Genomic DNA, 19,240 nt, shown 5'->3' on the forward strand with positions numbered 1-19,240 from the left:
GTCGACCCGAGGCTATGGTGGAAGGCACTTGCCCAAGGTGCCACGCAGTATATATACAAGAACCTTTCTCGAAATGAATACTGCAGTTTTGTGGCTTCCTGCAGGGTACCCATGTTAAGTAAGATATACAGAATGCTATTCTAAACCAATACTGCTTCCACCCATAACAACGAATTTATACCCAGCCCTCCAGCTATTTGTGGCGTCAGTGATTTGTTTATCGCTGTTTTACTTTATCAGTAGAGGCTAAATTTATCTAAGCATGCGGATGATATGGACACTTGCAACTGATGACTTGCAGACAGAAATTAAAACGTTTTCCGTCTGCCACTGATATAATTCTGTACTTTTTAGCACTATACGTGTATATGAGATGCTGTCTCGAGACGAATACCGCAGTTTTGTAGCTTTGTACAGTATATCCACATTAAGTAAGATGTATAGATTGCTCTTTTGGACTAATACTGCTTCCGTCGCTTATAACTAACTTTTATGCATATATGTATGCATGCAATTATGTAATCTTTTTATTTCTTTTTCAGCAGTAGCGAACAAGATGGGGAACTCCGTAAGGCGGTACTTAAATTCGGATTTCCTTGTATTTGTCAGAACCGGAGATCGTAAGCATGCGTCAACCGACGCCAATGTCAAAATCATTTTGATCAACGAAGACGGAGAGAAATCTTACGAGATCGTCTTGGATAATATTCTACGAGATGATTTCAAAAAAGGTGCCAGTGATACGTTCTCGGTGAGAAATTTGCGAGATTTCGGTCGAGTGGAAAAAATCGAATTCTGGCGAGACAATGCCGGAGTTTCTCCAGATTGGTACGTGGAGAAAATCATGGTGGAAAATGTTAAAACTAATGAAATGAGTATCTTCCCCGTGTTTCGGTGGATCAAAGCTAATTATCATTACCAAATTCGTCATCTGGATACAATTTTGCCTCAAGACGATGAACAAGTCGAGCAACGGAAAATGGAATTGGAAGATAAACGGAAAATCTACATTGCCAGTCAGAAAGGACCCGGGTTCCCAATGATGGTGAGTTGTGTTTCCTTTTTAAAAAAATACCTTTCTACTGGAGGTACAAGGTCTCAAATTTGTGGGGAGGGGACTAGTTAATTACACTGACTCCAGTGCTTCATAGGTACTTAATTTATCGACCCTGAAAGGATGAAAGGCAAAGCCGACCACGGCGGAATTTGAACTCAGAACGTAGCGACGGGCGAAATATCCCTAAGCATTTCGCCCAGCGTGCTAACAATTCTGCTATCCTTTTTTAAATAATGCTTGGTTGGATTAAACAAACAAAACAAAAAAGAAAAGAAAAGAAAAGAGACAAGTGATAATAGTTGTTAAAGGTCCTTAGTGAAGGCGCGTGGTTTAGTTAGGGCATTGGACTCACGTCCGTAAAGTGGTGAGTTCGAATCACCGAGGCGCGTTGTGTCTTTGAGTAAGACACCTTATTTCACGGCCATTTTGCCCACTCACCTGGCAAAAATGAGTTGTACCTGTATTTCAAAATGGCCAGCCTTGTCACATTCTGTGCCATGCGTGAATCTCCCTGAGAACTACGTTGAGGGTTCACCTGTCTGTGGCGTACTCAACCACTTGTACGTTAATTTCACAAGCAGGTTCTTCTGTTGACCGGATCAACTGAAGCGCTCGTCGTCGCAACCGACGGAGTGCCAGTTAGAGATCCTTGCAGATTGGTGGGAAGGGGAAGGGATTAATATAACTGTTATTCAGATGATTGAACTTCTATCGGTTGCTATTCGTGTTGTTGTTGTTGTCGTCGTCGTCGTCCTAATCTTTGTTATAATTAAACAAATGTGGAACGGCGCTTGCTGTAATATCTTGTCTTAGAGAAACTTGTCAAAAAGAGTTACGAATCAAAAAACTATAATATAATTTAAATTCAAAATTAAGACACCAACTGTACTGAAGAAATTAGAAGGATCGGATCACGTATGCAGAGGTATATAATTGCTAATTAAGATATTATCATATTGATTTTAAGGTGTCGATATGCAATCGATAAAGCGTCTCTCTTCTATTGCTCTTAATAAAGAAATCGAAACTCACAACGTCACTAAAAGCGACTTGAAATATGAACTAATTTGACTGTTAGTCCAACCATCCACTCTGAAGATATGAATTGGAATCTGTAAGGCAGAAAGAGGGAGGGAGAGAGAGGGAGAGAGAGAGAGTGTGTGTGTGAGTGAGTTTTAGATAAAGTCCACATCGAACAATATAGCTCCTGGTATACAAACGATGGGATTGCCGCGGCTGGAATGTCTTTATATTTATTATTTTTCTTTTGTATAACTACGTCTCTTCTAGGAATACACAACCACGAAGTTTACTCGCAGTCTACGTGTTTAAGGACTCTGCCTGGATTCTCTGAGCCTGATTTTATATTTCAGCCAAATTTTCCTCGAATCACACTCTAGGTTCTTAAATTGGATAAGGGCTCATTAGAAAATTTTGTCCTGACATCTCTCTCTCTCTCTCTCACTCACACACACACACACACACACACACACACACATCTTGACACATACAAATACCTGAATATATGAGTGTAAAAGTATATATATATATATATATATATATATATATATATATATATACACACACACATATATATAAAAGAATATATGTAAATATGTGCAATATAGATACATATACATACATGCATATATATATATATTTCTATGCATATACTTACACCTACAGGCATGCTCATATATGTGTGTATACCAAATTAATAATGTGAAAATAATGTGTATCCTTATTATATTAAAATAACAAACATAGAGTCGACCGGAGGGAGGTCATTGTTTGTGTTTTCCAACTTACATAATACATACTTACAAATAGACACCAGGCAGGCACCCCACGCCTCACATCCATTTATTTCTAAAACAATTACCCATTTTTCTCATTATTAGAAGTGAACGAGTCCGCATGAATCGCATCGAGAACGAAGGAACTTTTTTAGCCTCGTTCTGAATCGGGTTTTTACGTGCGAAATGCTCGCGGCCATTTTTACTACAAACAGTTTTGTTCGCGGCTGTGACCAATATTTCCAGCAGGAAGTCTATAAACTGCGCACACAGAGCCTGGTGGAACTCTAAAAAGGAAAATCTCAGAGTTCTACCACAGGGAGTAGGAATATAATAATCTGATATTTGAAAATTTATACTTTGTAATATTGTACTTAATGTTGCTTAATAAAATCTTGTGCTGACATATTAATTTCCAAAATTATTTTTCTCAACATTCATTCACCCTAGGAGTTCCTTCTACATTTACAATTGGATTGGAAGCACTCCGTCGGTTACGACGACGAGGGTTCCGGTTGATCCGAATCAACGGAACAGCCTGCTCGTGAAATTAACCTGTAAGTGGCTGAGCACTCCACAGACACGTGTACCCTTACCGTAGTTCTCGGGGATATTCAGCGTGACACAGAGAGTGACAAGGCCGGCCCTTTGAAATCCAGGTACAACAGAAACAGGAAGTAAGAGTGAGAGAAAGTTGTGGTGAAAGAGTACAGCAGGGATCACCACCATCCCCTGCCGGAGCCATGTGGAGCTTTTAGGTGTTTTCGCTCAATAAACACTCACAACGCCCGGTCTGGGAATCGAAACCGCGATCCTATGACCGCGAGTCCGCTGCCCTAACCACTGGGCCATTGCGCCTCCACACATTTACAATTAGCCACTGATACTAAAACAGCTCAATCGTCCTATTTTAGATGTTTCAACGTTGAGTCGCAAAACTCGTTGTTCTAAGCGACAACAGTTCGGCGTCATTGACGAATGAACGCGTATCTGATTGGTTACTTTGTTGTTTTCAAATTAGTAACAAAAAATGATCACCTACGAAAGGCAAAAGAATTCTTTTCAAGAATTCTAAACCCGAAACTAAATCAGAAATAGTCAACATTCTTATGAAACAACTTCTTCAACACGGATTATCTCATAACACGTGTGTCTGAAAAGCCTGTTAACACCGAAAGTCTTTATTCACTACGAACGCTTCTTTTTAAAAAATTCTTGCTATTCTGAGTTTTTAAACATTTCTTGATATAATGAAAAAATTTTTGATTTAAGAAAATCTCCCTTCAAATACATACATACATACATACACACACACACACACACACACACACACACACACACACACACACATACATACATACATACATACATACATACATACATACATACATACATACATACATATATAATAATAATAAATACCGAAGGAAGGAATCAACAAATATTTATAATACTTAGTTTACAATCGTTTCATCATTAATAAATATGACCAGTCTTGCGTAATTTTCTGACCATATCAGCAAGTATTGATTATACACACACACATATTCGAGATGTATGTGTGCGTATGTATGCATGTATGTATGCGTGTATGCATGTATGTATATCTGTATGTGTGTATATATATATATATAACGGGAAGCTTTATGAAAATAGACAAAAGACGAAAGCAGGTTTACGGAAATAAACAAAAGACGAAGGCAGGTGGAATACAAACAAACAATTGTATTAGTATGGCGCTCAGGAAATATAAATAAAACAAGTCTTTAACGTTTCGAGCCTACGCTCTTCAACAGAAAGATGCACAGAGAAAAAAACACAGAAAGAAGGAGAGAAAAAAAATATGTGTATCTATATGCATTTACATATATATATATATATATATATATATATATATTGTTATATAATTATATATGTGGTATTTGTATCTGTGTGTGTATGTAGTCAAATATTCGAGTTATTATGAACTAAATTTCGCCCACCCCTCACCAAATTCGGCCGAAATTTGAGCTTCTAAATTAAGCAACATCCGTTGGTGACTCAACTAAACTGGTATAGTATTTCCTCAGAAAAGAAAAGCTAAAAACACAACAAAAGAGTATCAATAACAAGAATTATATTTTAAAAAAAGTAAATTAAAGGAAAACATAAGAGAAAAATATATTATTTCTTTGTTTTATTTTGTATTTTGTTTCCATATTTCAGAGAGAAATGTACGAAATATTTAAGGTGTGTTTGCTCTCGCCTTAATTATGGTTAATAAACATTTAAAAACATTATCTCTTATTGTTTGTTCCTCTGAACAATAGCAACGCTGGGGTGAATCACACGAACCAGTGTCATATTGAACATGTTGCGTCAGCTGGGGTGTGTATTATTATTATTGAGTGAGAGAGCAGTGCACGCCATCAATGTGACACTGGGGTAAAATATACGAAGTCCAGTATACCCATCATGACTACCCGTCAGATAAGGGTACACCAGGCACATGCATCACAACCATATGTGCTCGACATGGTGATCTTATATTAAGATAAACAGTGCATGACCTTGCATAACCCTAACCCAGTTAGAATTTTCTTCAGGTTGAGTAGCCCATCTTGCTCAAATGGTCTCTCAATAAGGGTTGTTGAAGGATGTTTTCGGAAGTGAATTATCCAAACCCCAAATAATTCCTCTCAACACATAGCTATGATGCTCCCCCACTACTTCTGCCACTAAGGGACATGTTCAACTGGTTAAGGTCAAACAACTGACAAGCAAACCTGTGGTGTTGAGCAGAATATTTGCTGTAACCCTTCTTCTATACCAGGACAAAGCAATGTACATAACACTTCCAGTCAGTTAAGACCAGAAGCCACGAGAGCCACTGTCTGGTACTGCACCAGGGCATTTATTCTTGTTGTTGTTGTTATTATTATCATTATTATTGTTATTAAGCTGTGATTAAAACTCACAGCTTATTTACCTGGGTATGAAGGAAAGTATCAGCTGTCCACAACCAGCAGACCATGGTGACACTTGTTTACTGGTCATGCTTCAAGAACCCCGCGAAGAATTCTTGCAGTTCCAAAGCAATGCTGATGTTTGTAGATACCCTCCCTTCACACTTGCACCGATCTTTTTCAGCCGTGTTGGTATATCTGGCCTATTGGCCTTAATTTCCCTATCTGTGTGTATTGGCATATCCTTTAGTATGGTTGCTTTCTCGTTTTCTGTGACCTTTTGTGGCGTGTGCTTATACCATCTTTTTTCTGTTGTTATTCCATAGTGTTGGCGTAGCTTCCAGTGTATGTAGGTCCCAACTCTGTCGTGTCTGGGAATATATTCCTCCTTAACCAGGACTGGGCAACCAAAGATAATATGATTTATTGTTTCTTGTCCGTCTCCACATATTCTGCAGTTACTTGAATTTCTTTTTATTACATGTTTTTGGTAATTTCTGGTGAGGAGGCTTTGGTCTTGTGCTGCAATTAAAAATCCCTCTGTCTCTGCTTTGAGTCCTGAGCTTCTCAACCATTGTTGGCATTTTGCTTTGTCTATTGCTTTTGCGTTTAGTTTAACCCAGTATTTACTATGAAGGGGCTTTTCTTGCCATCATTTTATCATGATCCGTTTTATTATTATTATTATTATTATTATTATTATTATTATTATTATTATTATTATTATTATTATTCAGTAGTTTTATTTTTATAGTGTGCTTTCACTTCACTACCGAGCGCAGCTCTGTGTGCCTTGGGTATGTGCTGTGATTTGTTGTGATGCTCTGATGGTTATTGTATGGAAAGTGTTCTGCGTAGGATGTGTGCAGTGCCTAGTAGTGCAATTTTCTGTATGTTATATGTGTTTGTAAGTCCTGGTGTTTTTGTTATGTATTTGTCTGAATATTTTTTTATCATGCCTAATGCACCTACTATGATAGGAATTGTTTCTGTTTTTAGATTTCACATTCTGGTTACCTCTATTTCCAGGTCTTTGTATATTGAGAGTTTCTCCATTTCTTTTAGAGACACGTTGTCATCCGCTGGTATTGATACATCAATTAGAAAACATTTTTTTCCTTCATGATCTCTGACAACTATATCTGGTCTGTTGGCCTTTATTTCTCTATCTGTGTGTATTGGCATATCCCAGAGTATGGTTGCTTTCTCGTTTTCTGTGACCTTTTCTGGTGTGTGCTCATACCATCTTTTTTCTATTAATATTTCATAATGTTGGCATAGTTTCCAGTGTATATAGGTCCCAACTCTGTCGTGTCTGTGAATATATTCCTTCTTAGCTATGACTGGGCAGCCAGAGATATTATATTATTATTATTATTATTATTATTATTATTATTATTATTATTATTATTATTATTATTATTATTATTATTATATCTGTTTGAATTTTGCTTTGTGTTTGTACAAGTTGACTCCGAGTCTCACCCAGAGACCCCAAGAAACAACAAGTTAGAAGTTCAAGTGGGTATTATGACTAGGGTGTCATATTTTTAGTTTGCTCTAGAGAGTGTTTGTCAAAACATAAGAAATGTAAAAGTTTGCTTTAAAAGTTATTTCACGATAAGACGAGTGTTTGCCATTATGTACATTTAAAAATACTGTAAAGAGCATCGCAATCACTAGTGTGACTAGCAGAGTGATGCTCCCCTTTCCTGGTAATATATCTCAATATCACCAAATACAGCCTGCATGTGACAGTTTGGGTTTCATTAGTGAAGGGGAAATAGGTCACACCTTTATAGGAATGAATGCATAAACGTCTTTCCCACTGGCTGATATAACATCAGATTACACAAACGGAACTAATTCGACTCACCGGAACTGGTGTGATTTACAACCTTTGTCAGGTTCCAATATTGAACATATGCCAACAATATTATTTTACAGAATATTTTAAAATTAATAAAATAAAACCTATAAAAATGAAATATTGCCGCGATTCGCTTATTTAATAGGTCTGGATTAAAAGAGCCTTTACCCTTATTTTATAAGAGCCTTTACCCGAAACTTTGGGGTGGGGGCGCAGTCGATTAGATCGCCGCCGGTACACAACTTAATTTATCGACCCCGAAACGATGAAAGGCAAAGTCGACCTCGGCGGAATTTGAACTCAGAACGTAAAGACAGACGAAATACCTATTTCTTTACTACCCACAAGGGGCTAAACACAGAGGGGACAAACAAGGACAAACAAACGGATTCAGTAGATTATATCGACCCCAGTGTGTAACTGGTACTTATTTAATCGACCCAGAAAGGATGAAAGGCAAAGTCGACCTCGGTGGAATTTGAACTCAGAACGTAACGGCAGACGAAATACCTATTTCTTTACTACCCACAAGGGGCTAAACACAGAGGGGACAAACAAGGACAAACAAACGGATTCAGTAGATTATATCGACCCCAGTGTGTAACTGGTACTTAATTTATCGACCCCGAAAGGATGAAAGGCAAAGTCGACCTCGGTGGAATTTGAACTCAGAACGTTAAGACAGACGAAATACCTATTTCTTTATTACCCACAAGGGGCTAAACACAGAGGGGACAAACAAGGACAGACAAACGGGTTCAGTCGTTTATATCGACCCCAGTGCGTAACTGGTACTTAATTTATCGACCCCGAAAGGATGAAAGGCAAAGTCGACCTCGGCGGAATTTGAACTCAGAACGTAGCGCCCGGCGTGCTAAAGTTTCTGACAACTCGCCGCCTTTAAAAGAGCCTTTACTTATTCATCTATACGCCATTTCTTGCCGCTGTTTAGCCCCAGGTCAATCTTTATTGATGCGACCTGTTATTAAAAGCTGGCTGCTATTTCTAGCTGGGTCTACCTACCATACAGATGATCCCCTCTTCAGTTGGAATATCTCAGTTTTGTTTATAAAGAAATGAAAATAAGCGAGGCCTCTGTTCTCTTATCATTAAAACAGTTTGTAACTAATATTTATTTACGGTCAATAGAAATATTGTGTGTCTCCAGCTAAGCTGGAGAAAAACATTTTCTTTATGTGTTTTGGATTATGTCGTGTGTATGTGTGTGTGTGTTGTATGTTTATTGTGTTCTGAATATGTATGAATGCATGCATGCATGTATGCAGGCCTGTCTGTCTGTATGTGTGTGTGTGTGTGTGTGTGTGTGTGTGTTTGGGATCATTAGTGTTTTTCGTTGAACAAGCAGCACCCTTGTCATGTGTTCCGCCCTGCCCTGCCCTGCCCTGATCCCGCCTGCATAATCTATTTACCATTCAACACAGCAAACAAACACTTTACTGAAGTTTAAAACTATAAGGCAAAACCGCAATACAATTGTAACCCGAAACACCATTAATAGTTTTAATGTGTGTGTGTGTGTGTGTGTATGTATGTATGTATGTATGTACGTATGTATGCATGTGTGTGCATGTGTGTGCGTGTGTGTATGTTTCTTCTTTGAGTTTTATTTCAGTTCTTCTCGAGAGAGATTCCAAGCCAGTTGCTAACAAAGTGACAAGATTTTCCGAGTGAAGAGAGTTCCTGGTGTTTGTAAATCTGTGGTTGAGTTGGTGGGTTGGGGTTCAACTGTCGATGAACACATAAAAGTGTGTGCATCTATTCACCTGAAAATCTCAGATGGAGAATTTTTGGAATGTCTTACAGATCTCCACTGTGCCACTTATCGACTGGATTTGAAGAATCCACGGCAGTTTCTTTTGCCCTTTCTCTGTGAAGCCGAGTATTTCTAGGTTATTGTGCAAATTTGTTGGTGCATTACCTAATGCATCTATGACGATAGGGACATATGAGAATTTAGTCACCGTATGTATGTATGTATGCATGCATGCATGCATGCATGCATGCATGCATGTATGCATGTATGTATGCATGTATGTATGTATGCATGTATGTATGTATGTATCTATGCATGTATGTATTTATGTATGCATTTATGTATGTATGTAGGTATATGTTTTTCGTATGTATGTATATTTTTATGTATGTATGTATTTATGTATTTATGTTTGTATGTATGTGTCTGGTATGTATGTTTGTGTGTGTTTGTATGTATGCATGCATATGTGTGTATATATATCTATGTACATGTGTGTGTATGTATATATGTCATTGTTCAGTTTTATTTCAAGATTTCTTGCCAATAGAGAAGGAGCCGGTTTCTATCCTAGATCCAAGGCTCCTTCATTGGAATTTCAACATCGACAGCATGGTGTTTTTGTTTGTATGTATGTACAGTGCAGATTTGTATGTTTTTTTTTATGTATGCATTCTCGTGCATATAGTTGTGTATATGTATGAGTATGTGTGTGCATGTTGTGTGTATATATCTATGCATGTATGTAGAAGTGCATGTAACTATGTACGTATGACTGCATGTGTATGCGCAAGTGTATGCGTCTAACATTCCAGACGACTTTGGAACCAGTTTGAATCAAAGAAACCATCTTTGACCCAAAACTGCAATCAAGCCTAAAAGTCATTCTTCGTTGACACACGCTGTCTGTCTGTCTGTCTATCTATCTATCTATCCATATATATATATATATATATATATATATAAAGCACGATTTATTCGCGATCAGAGTTGTCCGAAAACCGAGGTACTTCTGTATATTTGCTTGAATGCTTTTAATCATAATATTGGGATGTTTCGGTTTTCTCTATTTCCAAAGCTTTGTATTTTGAGTGTTGTTGTTGTTGTTCTTGTTCTTCTTTTTCTTCTTCTATTTCTTCTTCTTTTTCTTCTTCTTTTTCTTCTTCTCCTTCTCCTCCTCCTCCTCCTTCTTCTTCTTCTTCTTCTTCTTCTTCTTCTTCTTCTATTTGACTTTCCCCCATATGTTTGAACCACGGTTTATTCAAGTCATTGTCATACGAAATTTTCTTTGGGGTAGTTGTAAAATAAGAACTATAATTACCTCAGGAAAGCCTACCCTCAATACCCGGGCGTCGACAAAAAAAAAATAGAAAAGAAAAGAAAAAGTAAAAAGGATTTGCTTTACAAACTTAAAAAAATTGCTTTACGTTATGTTTTCACATCTAAAATGGCTACCAAAATAGCTCCATACGCTACATGACTGAACACGGTAAAAGCATGAACAAACAGATAAACAAATGAAATAAAATAAAAACAGACCAAAACAACACAACTGGATGGAGAAAAAGGAAGGAGAAAATAAATTACTTTGTGAACAATTAATAGTAAAAATATGTCAGACATTCAAATAAGCGGTTTTGAAGGCAGCCATAGTAGTAATAGCGACAATAACCACTTAGATAGAGTTAAACGCTATAATCCATTAATACAATAGTTGTGTTAAAACTAATCTTTTAATGCAAATTAGAAAAACAGAATTTGCTGACCCACCATATTTACAAAAGTAGAATGTAGTGGGGAGGGTTAATTTTGTAAAGGTGAGAAGTATTTCTTTGCATCTAATCGGGCCTATTATATACAAGATGGCTTCCCCCTCGTTATCGAGTATGGCCATTGCACGAAGCTTAACTGTTATTGGTACTGTGATCGAATGTGACTTTTTAGCCCAGCTAAAGATCTACAATGTCTTGTACAAAATTGGCAGCTAAAACCTTTACTGGTAATAGCCGGCTGTAGTTGTAACTGGGCTTCATGTACCTTTGCATGTCGTTTAAGTCCTCCTGCCGAATTACGCTCTCTTCCACATGCCCGACAGATATGATTAGTATGGTGTGCTACACCACCACCAGAGGCCAGGTTGTCACTCATCTGTCTCGCTTTATGACTACGAAGATGACTCTTGAGTCCAGCTTTACTGAGGCAGGGTCTTGCACAGACACTGCATGTCAGCATCATAGGAAGACCCTTCCCATCTGGAAGTGTAACAGCGATGCCCTACATACACACATACATACACACACACATACATACATACACACACACATACATACACACATACATACATACACACATACATACATACATTTTATTTATTTATTTTATTTATGCGCCATTTTCAAGCCTAGCCAGGCTCATGGGCCCAGTTTCCCGGTTTCTGTGGGGTATGTGTTCCCCCCCCCCCCAGCTGGACGGGACGCCAGTCCATTGCAGTATTACTCAAGAAACAGGAAGAGAGAGTGAGAGAAAGTTGGGGCGAAAGAGTACAACAGGGGTCGCCACCACCATCACCCTGCCCGAGCCTCCTGGAGCTTTAGGTGTTTTCGCTCAATAAACTCACACAATGTCCAGTCTGGGAATCGAAACCGCGATCCTCCGACCGCGAGTCGGCCGCCCTAACCACTGGGCCATTCCGCCTCCACACATACATATATACATACATACAATATATACCTGTACATACATGTCACTTAGTGTCAGCGTTAGTTCCACCCGTATAGTTACCCTGTACCTTGGACAGCAAAATGTTTCCAATCATCCCAGTTTTCAACATAGTCGCCTGTATCTTCCCGGGTGATTTTAAGTTGCTGTCGAATGTATTCGTTCTTTTGGCAATCAGAAAGCGTGACCTGCAAGGTTCACTTCTCTTTCCGAACATATTCTCCAGTAATTTGTGCCGACTCGCTCTTCGCGGGGCTTCACGGTTCGTGATTCTCTCCCTGTAGGTGATGTTGAGTATTCTGTGTAGACACCATTGGTGGGATGCATTCACCCTTTGAGTGATCTTCTGTCTGTGTGTGTATGTGTGTGTGCGTGCGTGCGTGTGTATATATGTGTGTGTCTCTGAATGTATGTAGGTATGTGCAAGTATGTGCATAAGTATATTTCGATGATATATATATATATATATATATATATATATATATATATATATTATATATCGGTGAAGAAAGTATATGCATCCACGAAAGATTCAAATCCTTTGTCATATTTACTCTGCACCGAGTTACAGACAACATCCCTGTTTCTCTTTCTCTTTCTCTCTCTCTCTCTCCTCTCTCTCTCTCTCTCCTCACCTTCTCTCTCTCTCATGTCACTCTCTACCCAAGAAATGCAGATCATCCCTCACTGATTGAAATTCAAAGAAAACCTATACCCACCGACACTTTTATTCAGAAAACCGCAATAAACAAACGAAAACCAAACGTTTGATTATTGGCTGAAGTGAATTTACAATAAACATCTACAACCGGAGAAACAACAGGAAACCAGCAAAAGGCCAGAAAACCCATTCATATCGCGATTTTCATGTGTCATCTGTTGCATTATGACCACAGCTGCTGTGGAATCTTCTATGCATTATTTATATGGCGTTCATTAAAGCAACATTGCGGAGAATTCCAAATAGATTATTTGATTTAACTAGAATCCGATAAGCCTCTTCCTCTCTGTCTCTCTCTCACCCCACCTTGTCAATATTAGTGGTGTGTTTTGTTTTTACAGCATAAATGTTTGAAAATGAGGTTTGCTTTGTATGGGAGATCTTGAATGCGCGTACGTCAGTGTAAGTGTGTATGTACATAGGTGCATGTATGTATGTCTGGATAAATACATACATACTCACACACACATATATACCATACATATGTGTATGTATATGTATGTATATATACATATATATGTGCGTATATATATGTATATACACATATGCACACAGACACACACACATACACACACATATACATATATATGTATATCTGCACGTGTATAAGTACAATATAATCCGAGTGTACAGTAATATATATCCATCATGGCTGATCTTACCAGTCGGTTTCGCGTTAGGTGTACAACGGGGTGTTAGGTAACAATCCGATTATATAACCCTACACTCTTCAGAGGTAGCCACTATGGAATGAAATATGGCGGCTACTCTGTGTATGTATATCTTTATACATACATTATATATATACATATACGCGCAAACACATATATGATGTAAACTGAGACTGCTATAGAAGTGACTGAAAGATCTAGAATTTCGTACCAATTGCCGATCCTTTACTAATGGAAGATTACACACACACACACACACACACACACACACACACACACACACACACACACACACATATATATATATGTAATATAATATGTGTCAATTATTCGGCTGTCATAAAAAGACTCCGAGTTTCGGATGTCAGGCCGGAAACCTGAAGAGAAGCTGGAGCAGGTTCCCGCCCAGACATCCGAGACTCGGAGTTTTATCATGGCAACCAAATAATTGTCGCATATTATATTACAGATAAATTCCTCTATTTTACATAATATCATTCTTTTCTTGTCTTACCATTACTATTAATATATATATATATATATATATATATATATATATATAATATATATATATATATATATATAACGGGAAGGTTATGAAAATAAATGAAAGACGAAGGCAGGTGGAGTACAAACAAACAAATGTATTAGTATGGCGCTCAGGAATAGAAATAGAAAAAATCTTTTACGTTTCGAGCCTACGCTCTTCGACAGAAAGATACCTGAAAAAAAAAACAAAGAGAGAAAAAAATGCGTGTAGGAGCTAACGATCTATCATATATATATATATATATCTATATATATATATATATATATATATATATGTAAAGGCAATTTCGAGGATAAAGATATGAATGTAGGTTACAGAGTATTATCAATAGCAATATCTCTCTTTCTCTTTTACTTGTTTCAGTCATTTGACTGCGGCCATGCTGGAGCACCGCCTTTAATCGAGCAAATCGACCCCGGGACTTATTCTTTGTAAGCCCAGTACTTATTCTATCGGTCTCTTTTGCCGAACCGCTAAGTGACGGGGACGTAAACACACCAGCATCGGTTGTCAAGCAATACTAGGGGGACAAACACAGACACAACCACAACACACACACACAACACACACACACACACCCACACAATATATATACATATATACGACAGGCTTCTTTCAGTTTCCGTCTACCAAATCCACTCACAAGGCTTTGGTCGGCCCGGGGCTATAGGCAGAAGACACTTGCCCAAGATGCCATGCAGTGGGACTGAACCCGGAACCATGTTGTTGGTAAGCAAGCTACTTACCACACAGCCACTCCTGCGCCTATATATATATATATATATATATATATATATATATATATATAATGTGTGTGTGTATGATGTATATTCTCTGTTTTACACATTCAGCCCCTTTTCTCCCAACGCTTGTAAAATCCAGCTTGTGTGTGTGTGTGTGTGTGTGTGTGTGTGTATTAAACTCATACATGTATATTCTATCCCTCTCCCCCTATCAATATCCATTATGAACGGTTTTGAATTTATATAATAATGGAGGGGTTTGAAACGTACTCGAAACCCAGACCCCGCAGATTATAAACCGTCATACGTTGTATTATCCAGTCAGCCATTAACAGCTGGCATCAACCATGTACTGCAGTAATTAGCGAATAAGTATGTTACACCCATTAATTAAAATAGAATGTAATTAATTGGTCAGTGCTGATGGCGATGTAAATTAAGCATACTTGGTATGTATAAAATATATATATATATAATATATATATATATATATATATAATATATATAATATTATATATATATATATATATATATATAATATATATCTATATATATATATATATATTATATATATATATATATATATATTCCGGCAGGGGATGGTGGTGATCCCTGCTGTACTCTTTCACCACCTAAAGGCAGTGCTCCAGCATGGCCGCAGTCAAATGACTGAAACAAGTACAAAAAAAAAAAATATATATATATGTATGTATGTATGTATAGATATGTTAGTATGTATGTATAGATATTTATGTGTGTATGTATGTAATGCATGCAGGTGTGTGTATGTGTGTATATGTATGTTTGTGTGTATGTATGTATGTATGCATGTATGTATGTGTACGTATTTACGCATGCATGTCAAGGAATGTGAGAATATGTGTCATGCTTTATGTATGTATACATATGCGTGTATGCCTACACGTGTATGTGTGTGTGTGTGTGTGTGTGTCTCCCCCTCTCTCTCTATATATATATATATACACAGACACGACAGAAGTAAATACACCCTTATAATTTTTTAAAATTCATTTAAATCTGAAATTATACATTGAAATTATTTATTAATGGTTATTCTGTGAATATTTAATATTTAGTAGACATAACCCTTTGCATTTTTCGATGCAAGGTCCCTATCTGGCATGTTACTGATCAGATGACGTATAATCTCTTGGGTAATTTCCTGCCAAGTTTCATGCATTAATCTCAGAAGATCTGACTTTGAGGATGCTTTCTTACGAAGTGTCTGTCCATTATGCCTCAGAGGTGTTCAATATGGTTCATATCTGGTGACTCGCTTGGCCATGGAAAGCTTTTTAATGCCATTTCTCGTTCAACAAATCTCGGGTCATTTTAGCCATGTGATAAGGAACCCAATCTTCCATAAATAAAGAGTCTTCTTCAATCAATTCACCACCGGAGAAGATTGGAAGGAGTCCTTTCTGTAATATGGGCACACATTTATCTGAGTTTATGTTTCCCTCAAACTCCACCGGCTCTGATCGATCATTGCTCCAAATTAACCCCCCAGACCATCACAGAATAGCCGCCGTGTTTCTTTGATAGCTGCAATCTTTTCACATCAAATTCTTGATCACAGAGTCTCCAGATCCACACTCGACCACTGTCAGGAAATATTTCTATGAGTTAGGGCTGTGAGCAGGCAGAATGGTTACAGCACCGGGCAAAAAGACTCAGCAACATTTCTTAAAACTCTACGTTTTGAGTTGAAATACCACCGAGGCCAACTTCGACTTTATTCCTTTCAGAGTCGGTAAAATAAATACCATTTGAGCACTGAAGTCCCCTGGTTTTATCTTACCCATGCGAGGTAGACTTAAACCGTGGATGAACTTCGACTGTTTAATGGTTAATAAATGTTTTTGAAAGGCGGCGAGTTGGCAGAAACGTTAGCACGCCGGGCGAAATGCTTAGTGGTATTTCGTCTGCGTTACGTTCTGAGTTCAAATTCCGCCGAGATCGACTTTTGTCTGTCGATTAAATAAGTACCAGTTACGCACTGGGGTCGATATAATCGACTTAATCCGTTTGTCTGTCCTTGTTTGTTCCCTCTGTGTTTAGCCCCTTGTGGGCAGTAAAGAAATATGTATTTCGTCTGTCTTTATGTTCTGTGTTCAAATTCCGCCAAGTCGACTTTGCCTTTCATCCTTTCGGGGTCGATAAATTAAGTACCAGTTGCGTACTGCGGTCGATCTAATCGACTGGTCCCCCTTTCCGCAAAATTTCGGGCCTTGTGCCTAGAACAGAAAAGAATAAATGTTGTTGAAAGGATACGACATTCAAAAGCTATTCTCATTGATGTGAAGACTTCTTCCGACTTGTTTTCATTTTTATGAAAAGACAGTCGTTATCGTTTTTTAATTTTTTTAGCTGCGGAAATGTATGGTGTCCGTCAAAAGCCTTTGTTTCAACAACAGCCAATCCAGATTCTGTCTAGCGTCCCATCAAATTGCCCCAATGTTGGTGTGAACTCTTGTCCCATAAACACATTTTATTGTCACAACTTCGAGTGTCACATTTTTCTGATCCGGAAATATTCCCCCACACATACATATGTATACGCATGTATTTCATATGTAAACATCATTTATCCACTCTATACTGTAGAGGCGCAATGGCTCAGTGGTTAGAGTAGCAGACTCGCGGTCATAGGGTCGCGGTTTCAATTCCCAGACCGGGCGTTTTTAGTGTCTATTGAGCGAAAACACCTAAAGAGCCACAAGGCTCCGGCAGGGGATGGTGGTGATCCCTACTGTACTCTTTCTCTCACTCTTTCATCCTGTTTCTGTTGTACCTGTATTTCAATGGGCCAGCCTTGTCACACTCTCTGTCACACTGAATCTCCCCGAGAACAACGTTAAGGGTACACAAGTCTGTGGAGTGTTCAGCCACTTGTACGTTAATTTCACGAGCAAGCTGTTCCGTTGATCGGACCAACTGGAACGCTCGTCGTCGTAACCGACGGAGTGCCACGATTCTATATCCATCTGTACTCACAGACGTACATGTACACACACAACACACACACACACACACACGCGCGCGCACACATACTCGCACGCACGCACGCACACATACACACATATATATATATTACGGAGATGTACTTGCATAGCAAGTGACCTGATCTGAGATCGTGTGCTGGAACGAAAACAATTGCAGCGTGGAAGGTGTTTATAAGCCATTTAAGAAACACACAAAAACCGTTAGATTCACTTCAACATTTAAATTTAATTTGTCAAAATATTTTCGTCGCTTTGAGACCGCAACCTGTTCACTGACAAAACTTCAAGACATACACACACAAAATATATATATAATATATATATATATATATATATGCATAGTACACATTCACGCAGGCGGCCGTGCACACGCACATATCCACACACATCTGTGTATAGGTCAAGTGGTTTGAGAATGCTACTGGCTTCATGTAACCCGGTGCTGCAAGTAACACTGTCGCGCCGTCAGCGGGGCGGCTAAACTGGCGGCTCCATCAGACTTGCATAGTGAGGAGCGTAGTAACGGATACGGTACCGGATGTAAAAGAGCAAACGAACTCGGGGAAATCTGCAGCCATCCAACAATAGAGTAGAATAAAGAATGCACATTAGATATGTGTATGTTTGTATGGTTTGGGACATGTTTACATAACATGGGAGAACTAACCTTCATCTCCAGGATGTAAAGAGCAAACGAACTCGGGGAAATCTACGGGCATCCAATAATGTGTACGAGTGTCTGTGTTTGTATGGGTTGGGATATGTTTACATAACATTGAAATGAAGGCGTGGGTGAACTAACCTTCATCTCCACAGCTACAAAGCCAGTGGCAGCAGACCAATGGGGGTCATCGGGTGCAGTTAGTAACATACCATCATGTTAGGCTAGAAATCCTGATGTAAACCAAACCTCTGGAATGGATGTGGAATCAAACCATATTAGAGGGAACTGCCGAGTCCAGGAGATACGTGAAGCCATTGCTAATATCCTTCATTCTCTCAAGCGGCGAGCTGGCAGAATCGTTAGCAAGCCGGGCTAAATGCTTTGTGGTATTTCGTCTGTCATTACGTTTTGAGTTCAAATTCCGCCGAGGTCGACTTTGCCTTTCATCCTTTCGGGGTCGATAAAATAAGTACCAGTTACGCACTGGGGTCGATATAATCGGCTTAATCCGTTTGTCTGTCCTTGTTTGTCCCCTCCGTGTTTAGCCCCTTGTGGGTAGTAAAGAAATAGGTATTTCGTCTGCCGCTGCGTTCAGAGTTCAAATTCCGCCGAGGTCGACCTTGCCTTTTATCCTTTCGCGGTCGATAAATTAAATACCAGTTGTGTACTGGGGTCGATCTAATCGACTGGTTCCACTCCCCCAAA

General features: G+C 38.6%; 1 protein-coding gene across 1 annotated transcript in view; it reads left to right on the forward strand.

Annotated features, from left to right (window-relative positions):
• Positions 1 to 517: 517 nt before the first annotated feature.
• The window catches only part of LOC115231012 (polyunsaturated fatty acid 5-lipoxygenase), a gene marked incomplete at its 3' end in the record, with an annotated part of 46,931 nt that continues 28,208 nt past the window's right edge, over positions 518 to 19,240 (forward strand). Inside the window, exon 1 of the mRNA XM_029801105.2 lies at positions 518 to 1,045. Coding sequence (XP_029656965.2) covers positions 557 to 1,045 — 489 coding nt within the window. The remainder of the gene's footprint in view (positions 1,046 to 19,240) is intronic.

This window comes from Octopus sinensis, unplaced genomic scaffold (genome assembly GCF_006345805.1).
Source record: "Octopus sinensis unplaced genomic scaffold, ASM634580v1 Contig17143, whole genome shotgun sequence".
Lineage (NCBI taxonomy): Eukaryota > Metazoa > Mollusca > Cephalopoda > Octopoda > Octopodidae > Octopus > Octopus sinensis.